Below are 27,188 nucleotides of genomic sequence, written 5' to 3'. Positions count from 1 at the left end.
GCTTCGAGCCTCTTTTCAGAGTTTTATTTTTATTTTTTATGGTAAAACCATGTTAAACTAAATATGAACCAAAACAGAGTATTTTCTACATACTTTAAAACATGTCTGGAGTGTTTAAATTTAGGCATCTAGAAAGTTCCTATGTAGTCGCACAAATATCCACTTAGAGACAGCAACAAGTAAATCCCAGGGACAGGTGGGAGAAAATAAAATGCATACTGTATCTATTACTGACAGACAGAGATTTCTTTTGCATCTTGAGTAAGTCAAAGTCAACTAATTCTATCCAGTAAATGTTTTTAGAACAAGAGAAATGTGGAGGAAACCACAGTGTTGTTAGAAACTCTTTTGTCAGGCCATCCAGCTCTGAACATCCCATTGTACAATTTCCACCTTATAAACTTCTAAAGAACACACTCCAGCCATTAGCCATTGGCTTTAAATCTATCAGAGCCTTGTAAACTTCCAGACCAGAGTGCACCTCACACATACTGTATGCATCTTCTTCACACATATCCAGCTCTTTCTCTTTTTCTCCCTCTTTCACTTTCTTTAGAGAACACAAATGTATGCACATATGTGTGTATGTATGTGTTTAATCAGCGTAAGGTCAGCAACACAGCTCATTAAAGTAATGGGAGTTTCACAGTTTCCTTAGTTTACTTGTCTCGCTCTGTCTCACCAGAAAATGACTTACTGGCTAGAGGGAAATGAGAAGGCATTTCAACCTCAATTCATATTTTATCTATATTTTTGTCTCGTACAAAACTGACATTGGTGGAAGGTCGGCTTCACAAAAGAGAGACTCATATTTCAACTACCATTGCAAATTTTTTTTTTGTCATGCCAAGGTAAAGGGGGAAAGGGTTTCCGTAAAAGTACATACAACCAGCATTCGTGTGGTGTAATCTGAAAAATGAGTTCCTGACTAGGAAGATTCATGTGAATGCCCCCTCAAGTCAATAAACAACTCAGAAAGTCTGCAACATTTCTGGTACACAACTTCCCGAGTTGGCGTCATATTACGCAGTAACATGGACAAAAGTAAATGTTGGGTTAATGGTAAGAATTTTTTTAATGAATTCATGTATTGCATATATACATTTTTTTCCTCACGTTTTTTGTAATATGGTATTAGGTTGTAACCGTTAGTTGCTGTCCACGTAGAGTGACCTAGATTAGTTAGAAACGTTTTTTATTAGGCTAGTATTTACCCTGATAACAAGTCAGGTAAAGCAATATGTTTTTAGGTAATGTAACATTACTGGTGCAGCAACAAGTCTCACTCAACAAAATCACTAATATAAAGCTTCAAACTGGAAATAAATACTGCAAACAGGTATTTACATGTTGTTTAAATGCTCTGAGCAATACAATACAACACATTTTCTATGTAGCGTCCATGTTTTTTCCACATTACGACTTAAAGCTAATGAACACACCGAAGTCGGAAGAACGACTTCCCAACTCTGGAAATGGGACCATCTGAGGAGCATGTAAGTGCAGCATAACTACTAACTGCTGTCAAGTCAACTCAAGTCTGTAGATCAATATCCTGAGAGAGAAGTAAATGAAAGACACACCGCCATACAAGCAGCCAACACAAGACTCCACTATTAAAGTAGAAAGGTCAAGCCGAACGAGAGAATCTGTGTCTAACGGAGGAATGAAGCTGGCTCGGCAAAGGATTAATATGAAAGGGGACAGATTACAAATGTGTATAAATGAAGGTGTGTCAGTTTCACACAGGAACACATGGTCAAAATAGATCACATGACTAATAACATTATGGTATCACCAGCAAATTGAAAATATATGGGATATATAAGTTGCTTTATACATGAACATAGCATACATACTCAAGTAGGCATGTGTATATCGAGTGTATATCACATGCTCTTATATAGATTGTGCATTGATTAGAAGCCATCTAGTGAGCACATGATTCTGCAGATAGTCCAGATGGCATAACCACTGTATTACTCAGACTAAGTTCCTAAGTAGCTCTCAGTACTCAGGGAGGAGTTGACACGTGCACGCACACACACACACACACACACACACACACACACACACACACACACACACACACACACACACACACACACACACACACAAATCTGTCATTTTCCATAAAGATTGGTCAGAATAGTGAAGACTGATGCAAACTGTAGTGTAATGGGAGTATAAACAGCCTCCAGTGTGTGTGTGTGTGTGTTCGTTTGTGTGTGCATGCATGTGTATGCAGAGCGCTGTAGCATACACTGTAGTTTTCCAAGGGGAATTTGAGATGACAGAGCTGTTGGCACACCTTGAGCACTGGGTGCAGTCCAGCAGGTGCATCAGGAATGGAGATTGTCTCTTATAGTGTAGCATTAAGAAGAATCTACCAGAGCAAATTTCTAATCTATGCAGTGTTTTAATTTTTTATGTTTACTGACTAAACTGCATGTCTTCCCTTTACATGGTGACTTAAAATGAGTGTGAAAGAGCAGATTCTTGTCATGAGAAGAAAACATAAGACCCTGTCAGAGTGCCACTGTTACCAGATGCCCAAAGTGTACAGGGCACTCTGGGTAATGAGCAGAGTAAAAAAATACACACAATGGAGATAAGAATTCCATCATCCCTGTTGTCACTAAGAGGGAAGAGATAAGCGAGTGTGAACAAGGTAAAGTAGATTGGACTTAGGGGGGACAAAGCACAGGTCATCCAGATAAGACAGGCCAAACAAGGCCTTGCTGCAGGGTGACAGCTCCTGGGGGTATAGGACCTTTTCAGTCAATGCTTCATTTACAGGCAGCCAATATTTAAAGTGTTGTAAAAGTATCATTCAGTAAATGTTTCATTTTGTTAAACTATAATTAAACATCTGTGAATTGACCTTCTAATTGAGTATATGGGCGGCCGCTGATTTATAACTAATCAATAAGGGCTTCTGTCTCTTTTAATGTTAAACAAATAATTGATTCAAACACTTTGGAACTGAATTGTGTTTTTTTAAATCACATTAGGCCAAGTCAACCACAAAATGTGTTGACCTATGATCTGCAGCAAAGAAAATGAGACCTATTTTCTCATACAGCTCCATACTAAAGGCTATAAGCTAATGAGAGTACTGAGAGTACGGCTGACATTCCCTCACTGAGACAAGTTCTTCTACACAGCACTCAGACCCACTCTGTCCATAGTGTTATCGATTAAAGGGTAAAAGCACACACACCCCAGGGGCAGAGCCTCACACACACACAGCTAAAGTTACTGTGTGTGTGTGTGTGTGTGTGTGTGTGTGTGTGTGTGTGTGTGTGTGTGTGAAAGAGAGATAGAGTGAGAGAGAGAGAGGGAGAGAGAAAGAGAGAAATAGTGAGTGTGAAAGAGTGAGTGAGAGAGAGAGAGAGAGAGAGAGAGAGAGAGAGAGAGAGAGAGAGAGTGTTGCATGGCCCAGTTGTACTGGTAACCTAAACCCTCAGATAGGACGCAGCCCACTCAGGACCAGAGGAAATGGGCACTAAAGATTAAAGTATCAGCTCATGCACACACCGGTACACCCACAACATCTTCAAAATAAGTGAACTCTGTTTTTACTGCACCATTATTGTCCCGTTATTAATCCAACAATTCACAGAGAAAATCCATTACCTTCCCCTCCGACAGGCTCGAACATCCCAAACTGTTCCAGGACTTTGATGAAAAGACCCATGACCACCAGCACAGCGATCATCTCCAATCCATCCATACTCAACATCTTTGGAGACCACTGTCTGTCATCGCCCAGCACTGCAGCACTGAGCCAGGTTGGGCCGGGCCGGGCCGAGTCCGGCCAGCGACACAACACCTGTCTAACTGCACCCAACCAACCAACAATTTGTCAGCTGAGTCAACTTCTGTCTACTTCCTCACTTGTATCCACTTCAAGCCAATCAAATTCTGTCAACTATAATGGAAGAAAACAATAAAGCGGCTTGGCTCGATGGGCGTTTCTCCTCTGTCACCCAAAACCTGGCCACCGGCAACCCCTCTTATTCCCTGTTGGAGGCCATATTGCTGGAGCTACAGGCTGCAAGCTCCAGATTGTCATAACACTGGGCTGAAGTTTAAGGTTTTTTTCTTTTCCTCTTCTCTCTCTTTCTTCTTCTAGGCCCTTGCCGAGTAATGGAAACTTGGGATGTGCTGCGTCTGCTAGTCCTTTGGCAGTGGTTGTCAGGAAGTAAGTGTTGTGAGGGGGAAAGAGGGAGTGAGCGAGGGAGAGGCAGCAAAAGAGAGAGGGAGAGGATGAGTGGGAGATTGCTTAGAAAATGAGAGAGAGAGAGAGAGAGAGAGAGAGAGAGAGAGAGAGAGAGAGAGAGAGAGAGAGAGAGTGTTTGGGAAGGGGGGGGGAGGACTTGAGGTATGCCCTCCCACTCCAGTGACATTACCTTCATTGATTTGCCTAATGTGGTTTCCCTGGTAACTGGAAGAGAGTGTTAAAAGACAGGTTTTGTTCCAACTAATGGAAAGAAAATATATTTATGTTCATCTGAATTCAAGTCTCAACTCAAATGTGTGTTTTCACAGTATGGAGATTGCTGCATCTGTTTTCTAGCCCATATGCCTGCCGGTCGATGCAATGTCTCATTAACTTTGCAAATGTGTTGCTATCAGAGCTCGATGGGAAAAGGATTTTTGGCGTTGGTACAGCAAACGCAAACATCCGAGATTAGAACAAAAAATAGAAGCTAAGCAATTTCGTCAGATATATACAGTAGCTGTTGGTGCCTCTGTGATTATACCTGAGAGAAAAATCTGTCCTGCAAGTAACCCAATGTGACTTAATACATCAATCAATGAATCAATCAATGAATCAATCAATCAAATTTGTCTTACAACTCCAGTGAAATGCTATCTCGTCAGCTCCTTCAATTTGTGCATAAAGCACACCTCCTCCTCCTCTACATACAGTGGAAGCAGTGGAGGAAAAATTATCCTTCTCAAGCAGCACTGTTACTTGACTTAAATATTACTTAAAATCAGTGTATATTGAACGCCAAGTACAAAAGTAGCTCATTTGAAAGTGATTTTGTGTAACAGTTTGTTGCATTTGGTCACCACCATGGCATTCTGACTTTTACTACATTAATTCAGTATGAACCAATGCCTCTTGAACTTATTGATGCTGTGGAAAACTGTAGTCATCTTCCTGTTGAAAGAAAACTTTTGAGCTAAAATTGTTCAGTGTTCACCATACATTGTGTTTGCCTTTTTGTAGTGTTATCTATACGTCTAATGAGACTTTTTATACCACATAATGGACACAAAGTATTCCACAATGCAATGTTAATACTAGTGTACAATTGTTGGTCACTAACCAAGAGCAAAACACCATTAGGCATTATGAAGACACAAAAAAGGTGCTGAGAATAATGTAAAGTAAAGCTAACAAAAAACACCTTGCAGTATTAGCTAAATTCAAGGCATTCTTGACCTTTCAAAAATAGTTGAGTTGAGTTCACTCTTTGATTGAAAATCTGTTTAAATAAGGTACTGTATGGAAATTAAATTGTATTAATATGTTTCTTTGGACCCTCCATTGACTAACAAAACGTAACACTCTTCCAGCCAATATATCAAAATAATATAACAGTATAGAACTGCAGTATAGAATGCTGAACATGCATCATATTATTGTTTTACTTTATGATACACTTACTTCACTGTAGTTCTGCTTTCTGTTATGATGCAGAACAAAGTCAATGGTTAATGGTTAAAAAAATATTAAATTAAATATTAAGTATCCTTCAATCACTAATAAGATCCACATGTATTGTGTTTCTTAAAATGGACATATTTGTCCTATTAGCAACTAGTTTTATTTAGATGAAGAAAATGGAGCCTATTAAAGAAGGTGTATTGTTGCCCTCTACGTATTGCAAAATGCCCCTTTATGAACCATGGCATAAAGTCATCGTTTTGATGTAACTATTTTATATATGTTTTTTTTATAATAAATCTTACATGGGAAGGGAGAAATAAAATGGAACTCTGGGATAAGAAAAAAAGGCTTTAGTCCCTTCGGCAATTCATTTTTGTAAAGTCCCTAACTGAAAGTAGAATTGCTAGTTTTAAAAGAATGCAAAGAATAATAAGTTGACAACCCGTATCTGTTACAGAAACAAAAGAATAATTTCTAATTAGCTACTTTTTATCCTTGCGTACACATTTCCTCTTTGAAGTTCTCACCAATAGCGAGTCAGCTGTAGTGAGTCAGTGAATCTGAAGCTTTTTAGCATACCAGGTTTCATGTGTTTCTTTTTTATACAAATAATAACTGCTAATACCAGCAGAACCACATCCCCCTCTTCCAAGGAGGCACTGAGTGATTTGATAATTTCCTGTGTCAAACATCCTGATACCTTCCATCAGTCATGAAGTGGGGTTGGGATACTTTAAGCTTTGAGAAGAATCAGTTCAGACTGCCGATGTTAGCTACCGTCCAAGGTTCTGCCCCTCCCAACCAGCTCCCAGTAAGGGTATCGTTTCGCCTCATGATACAAAAATAACAGAATTGGAAAAAGGTGTGATGTTCCCTCTTTGTCTTATTCTGCCACTGTGTTTCCCCCTTCTGCCTCTTCCTTTGGCGAGAAGAAAAGGTTGTAAGAGGCAAGACAGCAGGACTCTGACAAATGTGCTGCGTCTGCATCCACTTCTGCTGTTGTTTCTCTTTGTTGACATTCCTGTTCCTACATTTTCAACTGGGCTATACAGGAGCATGCCTCATTACGGAGACATCTGTCACAGAAACAGCATCACCAAGGACCATGTGGCATGGGTCGCCCTAATACATACTCCCACACAAGTACACACAAACACACAAATAAGTCAGACAAGGTAACAGGAAACCTAATCTTATGTCACATCACTCTTCTTATATATGGTGTGTACTGTAGGCAAACAGGACACCACAGCAGACCAATTTCTCCTCACTCTATGACAGTAATGTATACCTGCTGTATTGAAGCTGAGCGCCGATTGAAGACATGGTAAATGTAAACAAGAAAAATATTGAACCACACGCTCACAAAAGTGACAGAGAGAGAGGGAGAAAGAGAAATCTGAGCCTGACCTGTTAAAAATGATTTCTCTGCCCAGTTATTTATTGAAGGGTTCGAAGGGAGAAACAGAGAGGTGGAAGGAAAGAAGAAGCAAGGCAGGTTGGTGCATGAGACATGGTGGCAGGGGTGAGTAATGAGAAGTAAGATAAGACAGACAGAAGCAGAACATGAAGGAACAAAGGAAGGACAAACTGAAGAGCCTGAGTGACTAAGGTCAGGTCCCTCTGTGTTGCGATCTGCAAAGCACAGAGGGAAGAGGCATCTATTCTTTATTACCCTCCAGCATCTCTCCCCTCCTGGAGGATTCTTTACCTCATTCTAGCTGTCATGACAGAAAATTGGACCTGCAGATGTGTCCTCTATTCCTTTGCTATTCTCCTCCCCTACTTTTTCCTCTATTGTTCATCAAATTTACACACACAAGAAGCACATATTTACACTTTCAGGGCAGAGGTTGGCAAGACAAACTCATTATGACTTTCATTTCTCAAGAAAGGACAATTGTCTGAATCTGAGTTCAATTAAGTTTAAAAAAAAACTCAGTGCAACTGGTCTGTTTACTGTCTAACGCATCCTGTACTAACAATTTTGAGCAAAAAGCTTTCTGAAAAAGTCTCTGTAGGTTCAACTGATGAACAGACACAGTTATCTCAATCTTTTCTTTGGCTAAAGGGAGGGAAGTTTGAGGGTCTTTTTTTTCTTACCCCAGATTTATATTTTATGTCAGCCTTTCCTTGTGAAATGTATTACATAAAAAAATACTTTTTTATATGTTCCATGGTTCATTCAGGATAGTTTTGCCATAAGCTGAGGACAACAATCCTGTTTCTGTATCATGTCTTTATTTTCCTCATCGCAAAAAAAATAGTATCTACAGAAACAGGACTAATAGTTTAGGTTTGAAAAACACTATACATGTAGAACGTAATTGTATGATTGAATGTTATCTTGAGTATGATGCGCATCAGAAAGATTCACTTTCTTCTGCATCTTAACAGAAAGTGGAAATACAGTGAATAAAACTATACTTCAAGTTTAGCATCATACCAGTACCAATATAAGGTTATATTAATTTTGAAATATTAGGGGGAGGGTGTTTTTGTTTTTTTAAGTCAAGGAGAGGGTCCAAACTAAATATTACTAACAATGAGGAGGACTTTGCTTTTGCAAAATTTAAAGATAAGGTTTCGTCCCTCTCCCCAAATAATTTTCATACAGTCACCTAAATACATTGCGCCTGAGGTTGCTCTCTTGATGTCTGTGCGCCCTGCTGAGACATGTCAGAAATTTCCACACACAAACTCATGCTGTGTCGTTTGTCTCCAATATGACCTATCATATAAGTCACTCAGCTCTAAAAAAAACAACAAAAAAAAAACAAAAACACAAATCACCCACTTCCTCTCTCTTTCCCCTCTGGCTTCTATTGATTTTTTTCAAATTTCTTTTCTTTCTTTTCACGGAAGCTAGTCAATTGATAGGTCCTAAACTGTGGAGAGTGTGGTTCACATTTGTGCTGATGGGTTCATGATTTTTATGACAAACTGAAGTGAATGGCTTTATTGAATCATATCTCAGTATTTATGTACTGGTTGTATATGTCAAACTTAGGGCCTCAGGGGAATGTTATGAAACAGTGCCCCGACATTTTAACTTTATCAGATCATCTCAGGTAGACAGATTGTGACTTGAAGCAGCTGAGAAGGATTTATGACAGATTTCAGGCCTGCAGCGTTCCTATCTTGTAGTACATAAAAATACAATTTCCACAGCGATGAAAGTGGAAACTACACAAAAGTTACACTGCTATGGCTGTGTCTTGCTGTACCGATCCTTGCATGTTACATTCTCTAATCATGTGCTAATTCAAGAACCTGACTTTTGATCTCTGCTTCAATGAGGTTTGACTGACCATGCTTAAGAGATAACTCACAAATACACACACAAACACACATAAAATCACAGGCAAATGCTTTGTGAGATCAGAGCTCAAGAAAATTGTAATGATTACTGAGATCACTATAACTTTCGAGCCGTCCCCGCACGCATAGCGATTTCTCTTGACGCTATTGCATCACGTGAGGGCTCAAATTAACATACAGATTTGAAATCAATAACAAGACATGGCCAGACATGTCGTCTTTACTTTCCATGTCACACTGTGAGCTGAGACACAAAACAGATATTCTCCAACATAAGATATGGTTCCACTATTCAACTAAAGGAGATGGTGTATTTAAATCCTGGGTCAGCTAGACTGGGACATCTAGTGGGCACAAAGGGCAAAGATCAGACACTGAAGCACCAAATAAGACGTTGTATAATTATTACAATTGTTTGAAACAGGGGAAACTGTGTCACATTCATTCAGCACTTATGCATTGTACTTGTTTTTTACATCCCTACTACTACCCTACACGCATGCTCACACAGACTCATACATATTACAAGAGGATATTTAACTTTACCCCAATACCTTCTGCTAATGCACAATGCTTAGTTTTTTCTCCTATAACTTATTTTCTACTTAACTATACACTCCATTCTTGTCACTCACTTGTCTTCTCTAATAAGTCTGCTATTGTAATGTTATGTTATTGTTTTGCACTAAAAATGGCATAAAAACATGAACATTTGCCACTCACCTTTCCTCATAAACAGCCAGTAAAACAGTGGGAATATTGACATGAGGATGAGTGCATAAAGGCCTCCAATGCCCTCCTCAGAGCCACACAGAATGACCTCAGAGTTACAAATCCACATACCCAACACAGGTGAGTGATCCCGATCACGCTCAGCATGTGTGTGTTATGAGAATGCTACATTTAGAAATAATCAGTTGCACAGCTGGGTTTCCCCTCCTTCTGTGGGCGTTAACATACACATAATACCTTGTACCTGCACTTAAGTACAGTACAGTACAGTTTTTATTTTAAGAATATTTTAGTTTAATAATAAAGAATAATTATGAAGTACTGTACTTTACTTGATTATTCCCATTTTCTGCTACTACAATGCACAGGAAATACTGTACTTTTTTACTCAACTACATTACTTTTTTACTTTTATCTAAGTAAAAATTTTAATGCAAGACTTCTTTTATTTGTAACAGAGTATTTCTACACTATGATATTGCTACTTTTACTTAAGTAAAATAGTACTTCTTCCACCACTGGTGTTCACCCATATACATGAACAAACATACTGTATGTCATCATGCCCCACCTGTTTTGATAAGGCGTCAGTTGTTTTTCCCTCATGATCATGCTGCTATTGTAAAGGTTTACAAAAAGCTGGCTAATATCAATAACCATTCAACCGGTCTGAATAAGGCCCTTTATGTCATGTATTATGTTTAGTTAGTGCTATGACAGTATGTCTTTTGAACTGCATTGTTGTTTAAGTTGCAGATATGCCCCACGACAAGACACAATAGATGTGGAACAGCGACATGGGTGGGCCAGCACAGCATACAAACACTTACAGTGTGCACTAACAGTCTGCACTTATAGTAAATGGCAACACAGCTGTTTAGAGATAAAGTGGTAACAATGTAGGACATTTACAAATTTTGACTCTGCAAGCACACATAAAATTCCAAAAACAGTCTAGGATGCAAGGTTTGAAATAAACAATGTATTATATATACAACGAATTGAATTCTGGGTGAGTTAACTTTGAATTTCACAGTGCCAGCGAGCAGGTGCTGGATGGCTAGAAACCTACTGGGAGAGAAGAAAGAGAATGGGAAAGAAGGTTGAAAGGGAAGAAAGACAGACCAACAGACTGTCAGAAAGGAAAGAGAATTACAAAATAATACAGGATTTCGTCTGAATAGCAGAAATAATCTAAAACGGTGAGGGTGCATTAGGAAAGGAGGAATCAGAAAGTAGAAATGTATTGAGAAAATCACCTTTCTAATGGACAGACATCAGCGTCACTGGACATTCAGTAAAACAAGTGCAACATAAATCAAACTCCACTAGAGGTCAGTGTAGATTAAAGTATTACATACATTACACAAATACACAAGTATTTCAAACACACACAGAGACTTGAATGTGCAGAGAATGTTCTGGTAGGTGGTCCTACATGTGACTTAAAAATGTTCTTTATGGGGCGCCTGGGTGGCTCACCAAGTGGAACGCACGCCCATATATAGAGGTTTTCTCCTCGACGCAGCGGCCGCGGGATTGACTCCGACCTGGGGCCTTTTGCTGCATGTCATTCATTCCCCCTCTCTCTCCCCTTTGATGTCTTCAGCTGTCTTATAAAATAAAGGCCTAAAATGCCCCAAAAGTCATCTTAAAAAAAAAAAACATATCCACTAAACTGAGAAAAGCATGCAGCAGTTTTGAGTTGGTGCCAAGTCTGTAACACCATCTCGTCAGCAGTAAGTCCTCAGCAGTAAGTCCTTAGCCTAACCTTTAAGAGAACAGCATACAGTACAGCCTGGCACATAGCCGGGTGCTCTGGTGGTTGGTGACATGAAAAGGTAAAATACCTGTAAAAATACCTTGAGCTGTACACTGACCTGACATGGCTGACCTGTTCCAGCAGTGCAGCAAAATGCCAGACTTTGAAACAAATGTACATAGAATACAAAACAAACTCCTTACTACAGCATGTGTGACTTTTCTGTCACCTTGGTTAAAGAAACCAACTGCCAACTGAATTCATCATTTTGACTGACTCAAGTCGAGTTAAGGACAAATACTGTTGCTAGGCCCACAGCCCATTTTTATAAATGTCTCAGTGGACAACTGGACAATGACAACAAGCACGTGGAGCTGCTGTTGTGCTGATTCAGCAGCTAATCAAAAGGCACAAAATGATCTAACCCATACCAAAGGACAAATATGCCTGTGCTGCACACACAAATACCTGCAAAGTCACTGAGGGTGGATAGCACACTAGCAAGCACATAAAAAAAGCTCACAATCATACACAAACAAGATGAATATCAAAAATCTATACAGCACCTACACGCAGGGACAATTTGTTTATGAGTTAATATGTGCAATACATTGTTTACATAGGGAATGATATATAATGTAGATAATTATGGAGGTAGAGAAAGACTGGAAATAATATCACAATGGCTAGTTAGTTAGTTTTGAATTATAGGGATATTTATTGGGAGAGGAGAGGAGAGAAGGAAGGAGAGGAGGGAAAAGGAGAAGAGTAGGAAGAAAAGAAGGCTGTGATTTTCTCTAACAGCCAGGCCCAGTCAAACACTCTATTGTGTTAAATCTGTCAACTGTCACCAGAGAGAATGAGCGAGAGAGAAATGCATTGAGAGACAGAGAGAGAGAGAGAGAGAGAGAGAGAGAGAGAGAGAGAGAGAGAGGCTGTTGTCATGGACACAAAACATAGCATCAATTCCCCAGGTTTGGGTGCACACAAAGACGCACACACACACACACACACACACACACACACACACACACACACACACACACACACACACACAATCTATTTCCAATCAGCTCCATGTATTGGTAAAAACGACACAGACAGGCATTACCATTCCATCTATTATATTGTGTCAGTGAATGTATTGATCCAGCATACATATAACACACATGGTAATCCACACACACACACACACACACACACACACACACACACACACACACACACACACACACACACACACACACACACACACACACACACACATACACACACACAGAGTTAAGTTTCTGCACTGCTTACACTGATAGTCCCAGACCTTGTGGATATATCCTCATTATCATAGCCATGCAGGCTATGACACCCATTAGTATTCTGCAGAGCAGGCACACAAACACACACATACAATTATTGTACATGCATACACGCAGAGTGGGGTTATTTCATAGAAGAGTTGCATGTGCCTCCCAGAGGATAATAGTTTGTAATCCTTTTCCTGCTGATCTTTGTCCCATCTTTTAAAATATACTCTACTACATTTGTCTGAAGAGATTTCTATTTTTAGGCTGGATCAATCAATCCTTGCCAGCAGGAATACTATCGGTCATAATCATAATCAGCATTGTTTTCTAGTTTTCTCATTATGTATACTGTACCGCTCACTTTGTTTTTCCACTCATGTGACCCATCAGCTGTCCCCTCTGTCCTTTACAGTGCCTGTCTTTAGCAAATAAAATAGTTAAATATAATGCTAGTGTCTCCAGGGTTGGTTCATCCAAATTATATTAAACATATTTTCCTGTAGTAGTATCTAGCCAGTGCAGAAATGTTCTTGCCTCCATCCAAATACTCTGCAGGTGAATTGTTTTCGTGGTGCTCAAAACAACAAAAAAAGTCATTTAAAACATTTTTAACAGTAGTATTCCTTTCAATAAACAATGTCTCCGTTGCTCTGGGAAATCCACAGACTTGGTTGTAAACAGTTTTCATTGGAGCTACTTTCTGCTGAAAAGATACTGTAGCTCTTATAAAATCTGTTGACAGTGAGCTCTGTAGATTATCCAGACCAACAAGGACACTGATTCTGTGAGATGGTGTTTTTTTAAAGCATTTTTTAATGCTGTGAGCACAACAAACACAATTACATTCCAATCCATTCTGTCTGTGCGTGTGTGTAAGTAAAGATATCTCAAAACCTGGGCAAATAATACCAAAGCGGGTCCAAAACCAATGAATCGGATGAATCACCATAATTTTGGGTCATCAGTGACAAATAATAGAGAGAACAGAAACATTCACATCTATAAAATGCAACACATTGCATGGGATTGTTAGCAGAACGTAGTGTACATGCCATGGACACTATACTTTTTTTTTCTAATGTGGAATTTTTCAGGGCTCTATAGTGGATACATTTATACACTCTGAAGTCGGACACTCAAATAAAATGCCGGACAATAAATATAGTGCACTATACAGTAAATAGGGAGTGATTTCAAACACAGACACTGTTGGCTTAATTTTGGATATTCAGCCATCTTGCTTATTAGTTTAGGCCCTGAGCCATGCATACTTGACTACATGTAAGGGGTGTTCACATATGACTGGAAAACAGTAGTCACATACTGTATACCACACATGCTCTTCTTGTGTGTACTGGGTTAACAAAGAGTTAAGAAAGCGTTAGCACAACGTATGAACCTTAAGTAAAACCCTTGTAACACGTGGCGAGTAAGGAGGTGCTAGATTCCTGGAAAACTGCTATAGAAAGAACACAGATACACACACACGCACACACACACACACACACCTTTTTCACAAAGGCAGGCAGGCACACAGGTCATGATGTGTTACACAGTGTGGAGTGGGCCTCCACAGCTATAAATAGCCCTGAGAGGAATCAGATTTGGAGAACCGGAGGTAGGAACTGATGAGATCACACATACCTGTGTGTGTGTGTGTGTGTGTGTGTGTGTGTGTGTGTGTGTGTGTGTGTGTGTGTGTGTGTGTGTGTGTGTACAAAAAGCTTAGATCTGAGGAAATGGAGTCAGACTGACATCATGCAGCAGACTCGGAGACGGACAAGTGGAGGGAACAGCAGCAGAACAGATAGTGGGAACAGACTGAACACACCACTGAGAGGAGGGTGTGAGGTGACATCAAGATGACTAACTGCTGAAAAAAACTGAAAACAAGGATGACGACAAGATGGTGGAACTGGTGCAATTATTAGTTGTGATGTGAACGATGATGACAAGGGAACACAAATAAACCCAAGATGTAACAAAACACTTCTAGATGTCACGTGAAATGTTGAAGAATATCTAATATTCATGTGCTCTGAACATGCAGCCTTTCAAGGACATCACAGTATTAATAACACATGAAACACTTGTGTATGATAGATCACACATGTTTAAATTGTATATTCTGGTTTCCATATGAATATGATTTGAATGTGTTTGAATTGCACCAAGGACATGAAGACTTGTCTATGGGGGACACAAATGACTGGAAGACACTCTGGATGGAGGAGATGCAGGTTATTTGTATTTCAATAGAAAAACAAAAAAAAATGTATCAGCTACTCATACGTATTACAGTAATTGATCAAGAGTGCTAAGAACATGCTGCTTATCCTTAATAAAGAAGTCAATCATGGCTCCATGTTGCCCTTTATGCGCCCTTTGGTTGTTTTATATCTACAAAGCAAATAATTAACATTTATCCACTGCACTGAAGCAGTTCCTGCTTAAAACACAAGTACACTGTGAAACGTTTGACATTGTAGTTCGCTTTTACACAACATAGTAACATGAATGATCTAAATCATTTTAATGACATTTTTGGAATAAAATCTCTTTTACAAGAAGAGTGAAAGGTGTTGCACTGCTTTACTTTGGATACAAAACAACACATCAAATAAGGTTTAAATGTTTTCTGTTGCCTGTGTGTGTGTCTGTGTGTCTGTATGTTTTTAGAAAAAAGTTTTTGAATGATACAACCTCACAACTGTGACAGCCACGCACGCACACGCACGCACGCACGCACGCACGCACGCACGCACGCACACACACACACACACACACACACACACACACACTTCTGGAGCACACAACTGTCTGACAGACATCAAGTTGATGCAGTGTGAAAAGATGACAGATAAGTGTCACTCGAGAAATTGACTAGCAAGTGACACATTTACAGTAACAGACGAAAGAGAGAAAGAGACGTTGAGCATTGTCAATCAACAACGGTGGTGATGAAGTCTCTCAGCGGGGCAACACATATTTATTCATTATTCAATCATTATTATTTATTCAGTTTTTTTATGTGATATGTTTGCAGCTTTTAATTTTTATTTTGTACCTTTATTTATCCAAAGAAAGTCAAGGGTGAATTGTAGTTTTGAAAACTCGATCATTATCATCATCACTAACATATTTCTCTAAATAGACCCTTTGCTCATGAGGGCTGCCCTTTTATCTCAATTTGTAAATCTGTGAAACACTTTGCGACAATCCTGTTTTATTAAACATGCTTTATATGAAATGTAAATGTGTCCTGACATGCCATGAGAGTAATTATTACCAGCTGACACTGAAGTCTGAGGACAGAGACAGAATTAGGGATCACAATTAAGAAATACAAGTGGGGAACATAAACATGCTAGTGTTTAAGTTTGAAATGGTTTTGTCGAAAAAACAGTAAAAATATAATTTAGAGACACTCTGGACATATTCTACCATTCCAAACTTTAGTACCATCTATTTTTAGCTCACCACCTTTAGCTTCCTCCTTCTTCCTATTTTGGGTTTCCTCCCACTTATCCTCCCTTCCTTTTCTCTCTTTATGTATCACTTAACTGGAACACACTCTTATCGCCTCTATCCTTTTCCTCCTGCCTCACCTCCATCTAACTCCGCTTCTACCTCCTTACTCCCCCTTCATTTCCTCCCTCACCCTCTTTTTGCGCCCTCTCTGTCATGTTGATTAGAGGTCAGCAGCACAGTCTCTCAAGGTGGTCCCTGTCCGAGGTCTGGTGTCCTCATGCCTGGATGGCTGAGTGGAACAGACAGCTCTGTCCCAGTTGGGGACCATCAGCCTTTTAGTGCCTCTGACCACCAGCCTCCCTGGTGGATAGGCCTGATGTGCATCCTTTCACACAGAGAGAAAAACAGAAGGTAGAAACTACTGTAAGGGAAGAGGGATGGAATAAATCTAATTCAATGTTCCTTTTAAATGAGCCCAAAATGATAAAAAGGTATTTCTTTCCGATAATAGTATACTGTAATGTACTGTATTTTTACATTAGCAAACACATATGATATAGGTATACTGCTTTACTCATTTATTTTGGTTTGTTTTGAGCCGCTGATAAAGGAGTCATTCAAACTCTACACACAGCAAACTACCACACAGAGGTTGTCTGGAGATGTGGGTCTCTGTCATCTTCCATGTGGATTGAAGTGTAGGTGGGGGGAAAAAAAATAAAAAAAATATTTTCCGTGGCAATACTATATCAATACGTAGTTGCCAAGTATCGATCTATTATTATATATGTGTTGGTCAGTTTGTCTGCTTGACAATCCCATTTTGCAGCAATACAATTGAAGTGAAATGAACAGACAGAGAAATGTATCTTTTTAGATAAAACAGAGGTTGACAAAGTTTCCTTTTGGGGACATATTTTGAAATTGGGAAAATTTGAAATTGGAATAAAGTAATAAATTGAAATATATTGCAGAATATTGCAATATATTTACAATCGCAAAAATATTGTATCGTGACATAAGTATCGTGATGATATCGTATCGTGAGGCCTCTGGTGATTCCCACCCCTATTGAAGTGTGGTCTGTCCATGGTGAGAAAACAACATGGACCAACCATGACAAATCAGCTGATCATTAATCAGATCATGGCAACCATTTTTCAATTTGCTGAGGTGTCAGATGCTTTACCTGCTTTGTCTTTTTCTAGTAGTACCTCTTTGATGGATGAGGTGAGATTAAATTCTGGTGTTCATATTCATATTTCTTTGTGAGCACAGACCCATAATAAAATACTGCAGGGCACTATTGTGTGTCAGCACTTAGTCACTACCACATGTAGTTTAGTTATCATTGTCTAAAACCGTAGTTACTACATAACATCTACTGTATGTGTTATTGTTCTAATACCAACAGCTACAGTAAATTTGTTCGAGCTGAAACAAAAGCAACTCTTTTCATAATCGATTGATCATTTAAATGATCTTTAAAGCTAGTAAATTGACTCTGTTGGGGTTTTCAAACTGTTCAGAAACATTAGATATGTTTGAGAATTTTACGATGTTATATTGGGCCCTGGGAACTTGTGATGAATATTTTCACTATTTTTTGACATTTAATATAGACCAAATATTTAATTAATTAATCGACATAGTAATTACAAGAAATGAATCGATTAGATTACAGTCCTCAAAATATATTCTGATCCAAGTGCCCCTGCATGCTCACTCAAATCACCCCAGTGTTACTTTTAGCCCAACATGGGCTTTTTACAAGTAAATATATTGGCACTTTCCGGTATATATGAATATTCGCTCCGTTTCCCATTCACTCAATTATAGTTAAACGGAAACGTGATGTGATCATACCTTTAGACCCTGAGAGAATACAATATGAACTCATACGTTTATTACATAACATTATGCATTTGTATGTACATACTGTACAAGAAAGAATGAGACAATTATTGAGGTACACAATTGTATTATAATGTTTGGTAACACAGCACTACCTATAAGGTGCTCTTTTATGTATCTTGTGTATGGCTGCAAAAACAAACCCTTAAAAATGAACTTTGCATTGAAAGTAACGAGTCAGGTATAAACATTGTGCTCACATCCATACAGCAGCTGAGATATCCCTGAGGCCTTTCATAGCTATAGTTAGCTTAGATTTATTCACTGCTCTGATAGCTATAGTTAGCAGTAAATTCATCCACCTGCCAGGGGAACTTGTCAACGAAGGATGGAAAATACACTTCCATTGAGTTAGTTAGGCTTTAATGACTGAGGGGCTGGCTGAAAAGAGCTGATTAGAAAATTAATTATTTATCAAAATACTACTAAAAACTTTCCCTGAAAACTGAAAAATTGAGAACAAGTCATTAAAGTGTAAATTGAATGTTCAGAATTTCAAATCAGGGCTTTAGGTCTTTATGTACGAGTGCATGTGTTTGTTGGGGAGGCTTCTTGCTGCATGTGTGTGTGTGTGTGTGTGTGTGTGTGGGGGGGGGGGGGGTGTAGCTGGTGGTAGTGGACATGGATGGATTTACTATTGGCTGCTGACAACGATTGATTTAGTTCTTTAAACATCAGCTGATACTGCTGATCATTTCAGTAGATAGAAATACCAGGGTCAGTTTTAAGTACATTAATACATCAGTAACCATGTCTTCAAAATAGAACATTTTCTGTACTTGCTGGGAATGAATTAAGTTCATTAAATGAGTTCCTTACTTAGGTTGTTGCTGTTCCCTTTCTGCAGCAGTCACTCTGCCATTTATAATCAAATTTTCCTTTAATTTTTCATGAAACTCTCTTAATATCTAGCAACCAGACTCCTTACACAAGTGTCATAATCATATTAAAAATTTGAATTTTCTTAAACCTTTAAAAGTGGTTATTGGCCTGGACAAAAACATGACACCTCAGATCAATGTCTTTAAATAAGACATCTCAGTGCAGAAACCTAGGGGATCTGTTGGATAATAAGGTAACTTTGACAACACGTGCCACTACAGCTACACATTTTTTTTCAATATTAATTTATTCTTATCATGCAATAACCTATACAAAAAACAATGTGTATATTCATAATATATCGGTCTGGCATAATGCGAACGCTCTTGGAGAAAGAAAGCAAAGAAATATGCCCATCCACTTGACCAGTCAGAGGTCAAGGAGAAAGACAGATCATGTGCAGTTGGAGCACTATAACATTTCTAGCCATATTTACATAGTGTACAGTACATTCATTTTATATTTTTTACTTTTATCATGCATACTCAGCAAAACCTATATGGTAACGTATTCTAGTTTCTGTAGTGTCCCTGTGCGCTTGATGTGCATTAGAATGGATAATTTGGTAAAGTAATGGATGTTTCAGCCTGTTAGCTACAAAAACTGTTTACTCAGCAAGTTTTGAATATTGATTCTAATCACAGCAACACAATAATATAATTAATATATTGGAACTTTCCATCAAGAAAGAAACTACTTGATAAGATGAAAGTTAAAAGGAACAGACGGATTAATGCCTCGTGAGAGAAGCTGTATTTCAGCACCATGGACAGAGACACACAGAGAAGGAGAGAGAGAGAACGAACAATCTTTTGTTGACCAAGGAAGACTAATGTTGGGTTTTGTCTAGTTTCTTCATATTTTGCTCACCCCTCCATACTGTTACTTCTTTGTTTTTGATCCAATGTACCTGTCCTGCTGGCTGCTAATAATCTACCAAAATCCAGGCTTTGTAACATCCTTCAGAACCTATGAGTGACGTCATGTCTATATTCTGTGGACCTAACATACTAAGCCAACCAACAAAGCCCTGTACACATTCACAAGTGAGAAAGCACCAAGGTCTGAATTTATCAATCCTTTCTTAAAGAAGTTCCAGTTAGAGAAAGACAATCAAAAATATATAAACATGTCCTTGTTTCCCCTCCTCTTCTGTGCACATTGCACTCTCCAATACCTTCTCTTCACACCTAGTTTTGCCCCCTTCACGACCCCCCCTTGTCTTTCCCTTGGCATCTCTTGAGAGGAAGACAGAGAGCTTGTCAGAGGTGGGAAGGTTGTAACCTGCTTTAAGTGGCTATAAGAAGTAAAAAGAGCAGACACCACAATGATATAGACGCTAGCTAGAGTACCTGACGGGCAGAGCAAGCTAGAGCACTGACTCACTCAGATTGGGGCGGAGCGAAATGTGAACAGCATGGAGCAGATTAGGGCTAAAATAGTGGGATAGATGCCAGAGAAAACAAAGGATAAAAAGCAAGCAACAGATACACAGAGGGATTATCCAGCATACACAGAGTGCACAAATAACTACAAACCAACTGTCGCTTTTCCTTTAATAACTTCATCTAGAATACCACTGCATGTCCATAAAATTGGCAGCACATGTGAAACAGACGTAATGTTTAAATATAGATCTGCAAAAAGGAACTTTTTTTCTGCACAGGCTTTAACCTTGAACTTGAAAGTTTATTTCTAATTTACCTTTTTATCTTGACTGTGAATGTACGCGTCAGGAGGTGTCAATAACAGACAGAAAAAGAAGCGAATAATCAGCACAAGCGGGATAATTCAAGTGAGAATCTTCACATGTCTGACGAGTGTGTTCTTAAAATGGATGAGAGCGCTCAGACGTGATAGGATGTGGCATTTTTCTGTCTCTATCTATCCCTTACTGACTTCCTATCTTTCCTCTCCCTTACTTTAAGATAATGTGTTATGTCACACAACAGATTATCAAATGGCAAAACAGTTGTCAAAACCTGGCACTGCAGCCAGTAAAATAACAACATCAAATGAAGTGGAACAAAATCTTGTAAATGTGTTTGAATATATCTCTCTCTCTGTTTCTGCCCTGCTAGTCATGTCTTCCCAAACCCGAGGCTTCAGCGCTGCTTCCCGCTGGGTTTTCATATGACAACATCCAGCTCAGCTTGGCAGTGTCTCCTCTTCACTCCACTGTAAAGCACACAAGCAAGGGCCTTTAGTTTGGAGTACCTTTACTTATCCTTATGGTAATGAACAATTCCCATCTGTCTGTAAGTGCTAAGACCACATACTGTGATATGGCTTAGCTTACACTCCACGCACACAAATACAGTAACACACACACACACACACACACACACACACACACACACACACACACTAACCCCTGCAAGCACTTGTCAGAATTTACCATCACAAGCAGCCTATGTTTTATTCATTAAGCATTAGATTGACGTTTAATGTCAATTTCCGTCAAAAGGAGAGGAAAGTGATGGACTGGTGTGTAATGATATTTGTCAGAGACAAGAGGGAGGGTGCAGAGGTGACACTGTTAAACTTGATCAACTCTACAGGTGCTTGAAAGGGCTTAGGTTCAGAGAAAAGATACACATACATACTCCTAACAGTATTGGAAAGTTTTCATAATAAAATACAAAATGTAATAGCAGCACTATCTCACAAAAATATATACACATAAAGCTCAGCACCTGGGGCCAAGGCTGGGGCCGAACATATTTTATTCATAGATGAAAGGTTGATAACAAAATCTCTTTGGTCACAGCCTTGAGTGAGCTGCAAAGAGAATCAGCTTCAAGGTACTAGAGGTGAAAAACTGCATGTGGAAATGTGTGCGTGTGTGTGTGTCTGGTGTGTGTGTGTGTGTGTGTGTGTGTGTGTGTGTGTGTGTGTGTGTGTGTGTGCGTGTGTGCGTGTGTGTTCGTTCTTCTGAGCCGATGTGTGTAAAAAAGCACATGGGGGAGGTAATCAGAGGTTAACAATTAGAAAGTGCAAAGTTCTAACAGCCTCTAGAGGAAGACTAACGGCCAGTTTAATTTAGAAAAATGTCAAAGCCCATAACAAATGATTTCTACTCTGAAGAGGGAAATGAATGTGACTTGTATGTATACCGTGAAGTGCAGGTGAACACTTCAATGCAGTAAGATATGTAGGTGCCGTGGTCGATGGTGGATTTTGTGAAATAAATAAGTCACAGGAAGCTAGTCTCTGCATCGCATGATCAAGATCACTTGAAGAGAATTAATATTCAGTAATGACCAGCATGTATTGCAGCTCATTACACACCTACCAAAGGCATTAATCATCAGACATGAAATATTGATTTAAGACTATTCATTACGAGCTAAAGCAATTTACAAGCCAAAGCGACGTGTTTGTGTACAATTACTGTGGACTAAAGTTGTATAAGCCACAAGGTGTCGCTAGCTAATTTGATTACAAAAAAATTGTCACTGTGAAATTACTGGGAAACTGTTTCCTACTATTTGTTATTTAGTAAAAACAGAACCTGAATGCATCCAGCGGTCAATACTATGTGGGCCTCTAAACATGTTTGAAATACACAGACAAATTAGACAAACTGTGTTGTTAGATATTGTGATTAATGATCCATTGATAAGACAATGAAAAAGGGACAAACTGTTGCAGTGGACACGGGTGTCACTACATTTAGGTGTGCCAGCAACAGACCCAAAAGCCACCGTTTGTTGAAATAGGGTTATTCACCGTCTCCTCACCCACCCTTTATATAGGTGGGTAAATGCATTTTTGGAATCCTTTGTTGCCGGTTAGCATGTCGTGAGTAAAAGTGAGCCAACAAAAAAAAAAATAACCTAATTACTTCTTGTGGCCTGCGTATTCACAACAAGTACAAATAGCAATGCAGATTAAGCATCCTAGGCAGATGTTGACTTGGGACTATATTGGGTAGAAGTATAGCCGAAGCACTGCTACTTTGGCGCAGAGATATCACGCAGCAACTCTGTGTAAGTACAGGTCTAATATGGGTCGATCTATCCCGTAAAATAACCATGCGTCATGTTTACAATAATCACTTACTCTGTGGACAGCTGTTTTCATTGGGTCCATTCAGCGTTTTTCCCAGTTGACTTTATTGCACCGAGAAAAAAAAAGAGTTGAGGACTGCAGGATGGATCAACGCCGAGAAATCATTGGTAGCTGTGACACAACTGGGGGAACGCTCATTTTGATCTGACAAGTTGAGCCTGGTCATCGATGGCAGTACCTTGTCCCACTCGCCACAGCACAGACACTCTATTTCAGTCGGCATAGGTTGGCATATTCCCCCACACTCACACCACCAGTTCGTGTTGGCTCTCATCCTCACGTCCTCAGGCTGTTGAGTGATCACAACCTCCTCCTCCTGTCGTTCTATTTCCAAAGCACGCAGCTCCTCTTCTGAAAAATCAAATCAATATCTGCCTAGGAAATCGTCTAGTCTTAATCTGCATTGCTATTTGTACTCGTTGTGAATACGCAGGCCACAAGAAGTAATTAGGCTTTTTTTTGTTGTTTGCTCACTTTTACTCACGACATGCTAACTGGCAACAAAGGATTCCATTCACTACGCTAAGCTAAGCTAGTGGCGGCGCTTCCGGACTAACCCGCAATTTCCACCAACTGCAGAACGGCTGCGGATCGGCTCCGCTGCGTGTCTGCTCCGTGCTCTGCCGTCCTTCAATACCCACCAGGTCCGGATTTGTTGCAGAACGGCTGTGGCCATGACTGACAGCTGAAGTCACAAGGACCCACGAGATCTCGCGAATTCATGTATGATCGCGCGATATAACAGGATGTAGTTTCTATAAACAGAACCACAAAACCAACAACAGTTTGTTTCCATCCAGAGGAGTAGAGGGGAAACAACTCTGTGCTGACCTGCTGATCTCCCGGTGTAGTTCAGGGAAATATGATCCACCGTGAGCATGGTGCATTTAATTTTGAAAATTAACCGGATGTTTTATTTTGCTTCTGTGCTCGACTTCCTCCTCCACAATCTGCCCTGTGCTGAATTGCTGCGGAGCTCTCCGGCATCCGGCAAAAATAGAAGCTCTGCGTATCTGCTCCGGAGGGCTGCGGATCGCCGGAGCTGGGACGGAGTCGGAACGCAGCCACTCCGCAGTCAGTGGAAATACACACATTGACTTTACTGCTTTTATTACTAATTAGAAGTTACTAGTTATTTATTACCTCACAAAATTGTGGAAAACCAAGCACCAATGACTCCTTTCTAGTCTCCTTGACATACTGTATGAGACACTATAATAGCACAAAGCAGAGGTATGTGACACTGATGGGGACAGGAGGTAGGAGGTAGGAGGATAGGAGAGGGTACAGAAAGAAGAAGAAGTGTGCTGTCAGCTTGGACTGTTTATGTTAGATAAGGCTATGGCTAAAGGACTGATCAATAGGGCTCACAGAGATTCTACACAGCCAAAGCCAAAACATCTACAGACTAAGATAGTGTCATGCAAGAGAGTGAAGTGGAAAGGGAATATAGTGTGTGTACAGTTAGTGTATGTAAACTTGTGTACTTAATGTATGCGTTTGTGTGTGCAGGTGGGCGGGCAAACAAGTTGAACAGTATTTAATACATTTTAATTGCACTAAAAAAAGATAGTCTATTAGGTAGAACACACACACACACACACACACACACACACACACAGAGCCTTGTTTCCCCTACAGAGGCTATTGAAACACACACACACACACACGCGCGCGCACGCGCACACACACACACACACACACACACACACACACACACACACACACACACACACACACCCTTGTTTCCCCTAGGGTAATGAAACAAACTAATTAGTGGGCAAAGTAGGTGCAAAAAGGAGGGTGACTGCAAATGACTGTGAGTAATAAGCACACACACACACACACACACACACACACACAACCACCAACAAGCCATAACCAGACAATCAGGCTCCTAGAGCATTGTGTAGGTCTATGGTGGGATAGGCAGGGAGCTCTGATTATAGTTATAATTGACAGAACTAATTATAGACACAAGAGCCTATCCAGAAACACTGTGTAGTATCAAGGCTTAGGGGATATAAAATCAAGAAAAAACTGGTAGAATATTTCAAACATGATCTACTGACTTCATCCAATGAGGTGGAATAAAAACACCAATTAACACGGGATTTCTTGATGTCAGGTGTCCTGTTTTGTAAAGCTTAAATAACTGTTGTTAGATTCATACATAGTTTAACGGCAGAGTAAATTCTGTCTGTCCCTCAGCACCTTGGCACAGCCAAAAATGCTACAATACTCAAATACCAAACTCTGAATGGCCTTGACGAAATCCCTATGTTGCAGAGCCATTACACGGTTAATCACTCCCTCTCCCTCTCTCTCTCTCTCTCTCTCTCTACCCCATTGGAATAGACACACAGGAGCCAGTAGTCATGGTAACTCCATTCTGGGTAAACCTAAGGACGTGTATGTGCATACACACACACACACACACACACACACACACACACACACACACACACACACACACACACACACACACACAAATACAGTACAATGTTTTCAATAAATACTTAATGGAGGGGAGCCAGTAAAGGAGCATTGAGACCGTGGTAGCTAGATAGCTATCTATAGCTTTATAGATAATGTGTGTGTGTGTGTGTGTGTGTGTGTGTGTGTGTGTGTGTGTGTGTGCATGAGGCACCCAACATCAATCATTACAATCATTACAACACTTTCATACATTTTAATGGCTGCACATCAAAGTCAATTCATTAATCAATTATTGATATATTTAAAAGAAATGAATATCTATGCTTCAGTGTTAAATAAAACAGTAACATCCAAAGTTTGATCATGTGGCTGGGTAATAGTGTTTTAGTTTCCTATTGTCAACAAATTCAAGGAAAACATCAAAACCACCAATGTGTTTGTCGATGTTTTCCTGCTTCCCAACTCTGTCTGTAGCACCAAGCCCATTGGTTCCTGAAAAAGTTCTAAAGACAACTCAGGAATACATCATTTCATTTTATTTTAAAAGGCTCTGTAAAAGCTGGGCTTTTAAAAAACTAGTTTTTAACAACCATTTATCAAACAGGAGTAAATAGTGTATTTGTCTGAAACTATTTTCAGCAGTGGATTAAAATGCATTTAGTGGAGTATTTACAACAGCATGATAGAGTATGCAGGATTGACTCAAAATAAAACAACAGAGTCAATTGTCATTGTAATGAAGGAATATGTCACCCAGTACAACAGTGTAGCTATTCCTGTGTTTTTAGTAGTTTTTTTGAACAACAATGGTTGTCTATATGGCACAGAGAAATAAGCTGTATCTATAACTTTACCTGTAACTTTGACTACACTTTTTATGGGATTTGTTGACACTACGAAAGATACAGAATATCATCAGCCTTATTAATTTATTAAAGCCAATTAATAATTACATGTTTACATTATTGCTATAAAAAAATCAGAATTTCACAGTTGAATCCAAAATGTGATTGTTTGTTTTTTAAATGCTTTAATACTGAGGTTTGGCTTTCTAAAAACAAAATGTTAAAACATCTAAAGCATCATTCTAATGACCAAAGAAAATCTTTATCAGCAGAAATACTGATTATTGTTTCTTTCTGACATGACTGAATTGGTTATCATACCCAATGTTATTGTTTTGATCAAGATACAATGTTCATATATGGGTTATAACGTATGTGTGTGCGTGCCTCTCACCACATGCACACATGTCCAATTGCTGCTTTCAGAGCACGAACACGAAGATTTGCAGATCTCAAAGTCTGAGGAGATAACGAGGAGAAAAGCCGAGGTGGAGATGAGGGGCACGGATGTCAAATTAGCATTGACATACCGCTCTATTGACAAGGTCATCTAAACACTGCTTTATCTCCACCTTCTAGGATCAACTGCTGGGATTCAATAGAACCACCCTACTCTGTTGTATCGTCCCCAAGGCAATGTGAGCTGCTGCTCAATATCACTCACAAGAAAAGAAAAAGAGGAAAATGGATGTAAAGCTTAGCAGCAGGCTGTCAATAGTCAGCGTTACAGAGGGTGTTTCTGGCAAAAGACACTTTAT

At 39.4% G+C, this 27,188-nt stretch overlaps 1 protein-coding gene across 4 annotated transcripts in view; it reads right to left on the bottom strand.

The window, feature by feature from the left end:
• The window catches only part of LOC116053759 (Kv channel-interacting protein 2), a 98,239-nt gene that overhangs the window by 22,861 nt on the left and 48,190 nt on the right, over positions 1-27,188 (bottom strand). The window contains exon 1 of one of the 4 annotated variants that reach the window (XM_031304942.2): positions 3,640-4,261. The exons of the other annotated variants lie outside the window; for them this stretch is intronic. Coding sequence (XP_031160802.1) covers positions 3,640-3,745 — 106 coding nt within the window. The 5' untranslated portion in view covers positions 3,746-4,261. Of the gene's footprint in view, positions 1-3,639; positions 4,262-27,188 lie in introns of those variants that run through there. 4 annotated transcript variants of the gene reach the window in all.

The sequence above is a fragment of the Sander lucioperca genome, chromosome 15, assembly GCF_008315115.2.
Source record: "Sander lucioperca isolate FBNREF2018 chromosome 15, SLUC_FBN_1.2, whole genome shotgun sequence".
Classification (NCBI taxonomy): Eukaryota; Metazoa; Chordata; class Actinopteri; order Perciformes; family Percidae; genus Sander; species Sander lucioperca.
The sequence above is the reverse complement of the archived record's forward strand: the minus strand, read 5'-3'. Positions and strand labels throughout refer to the sequence as shown.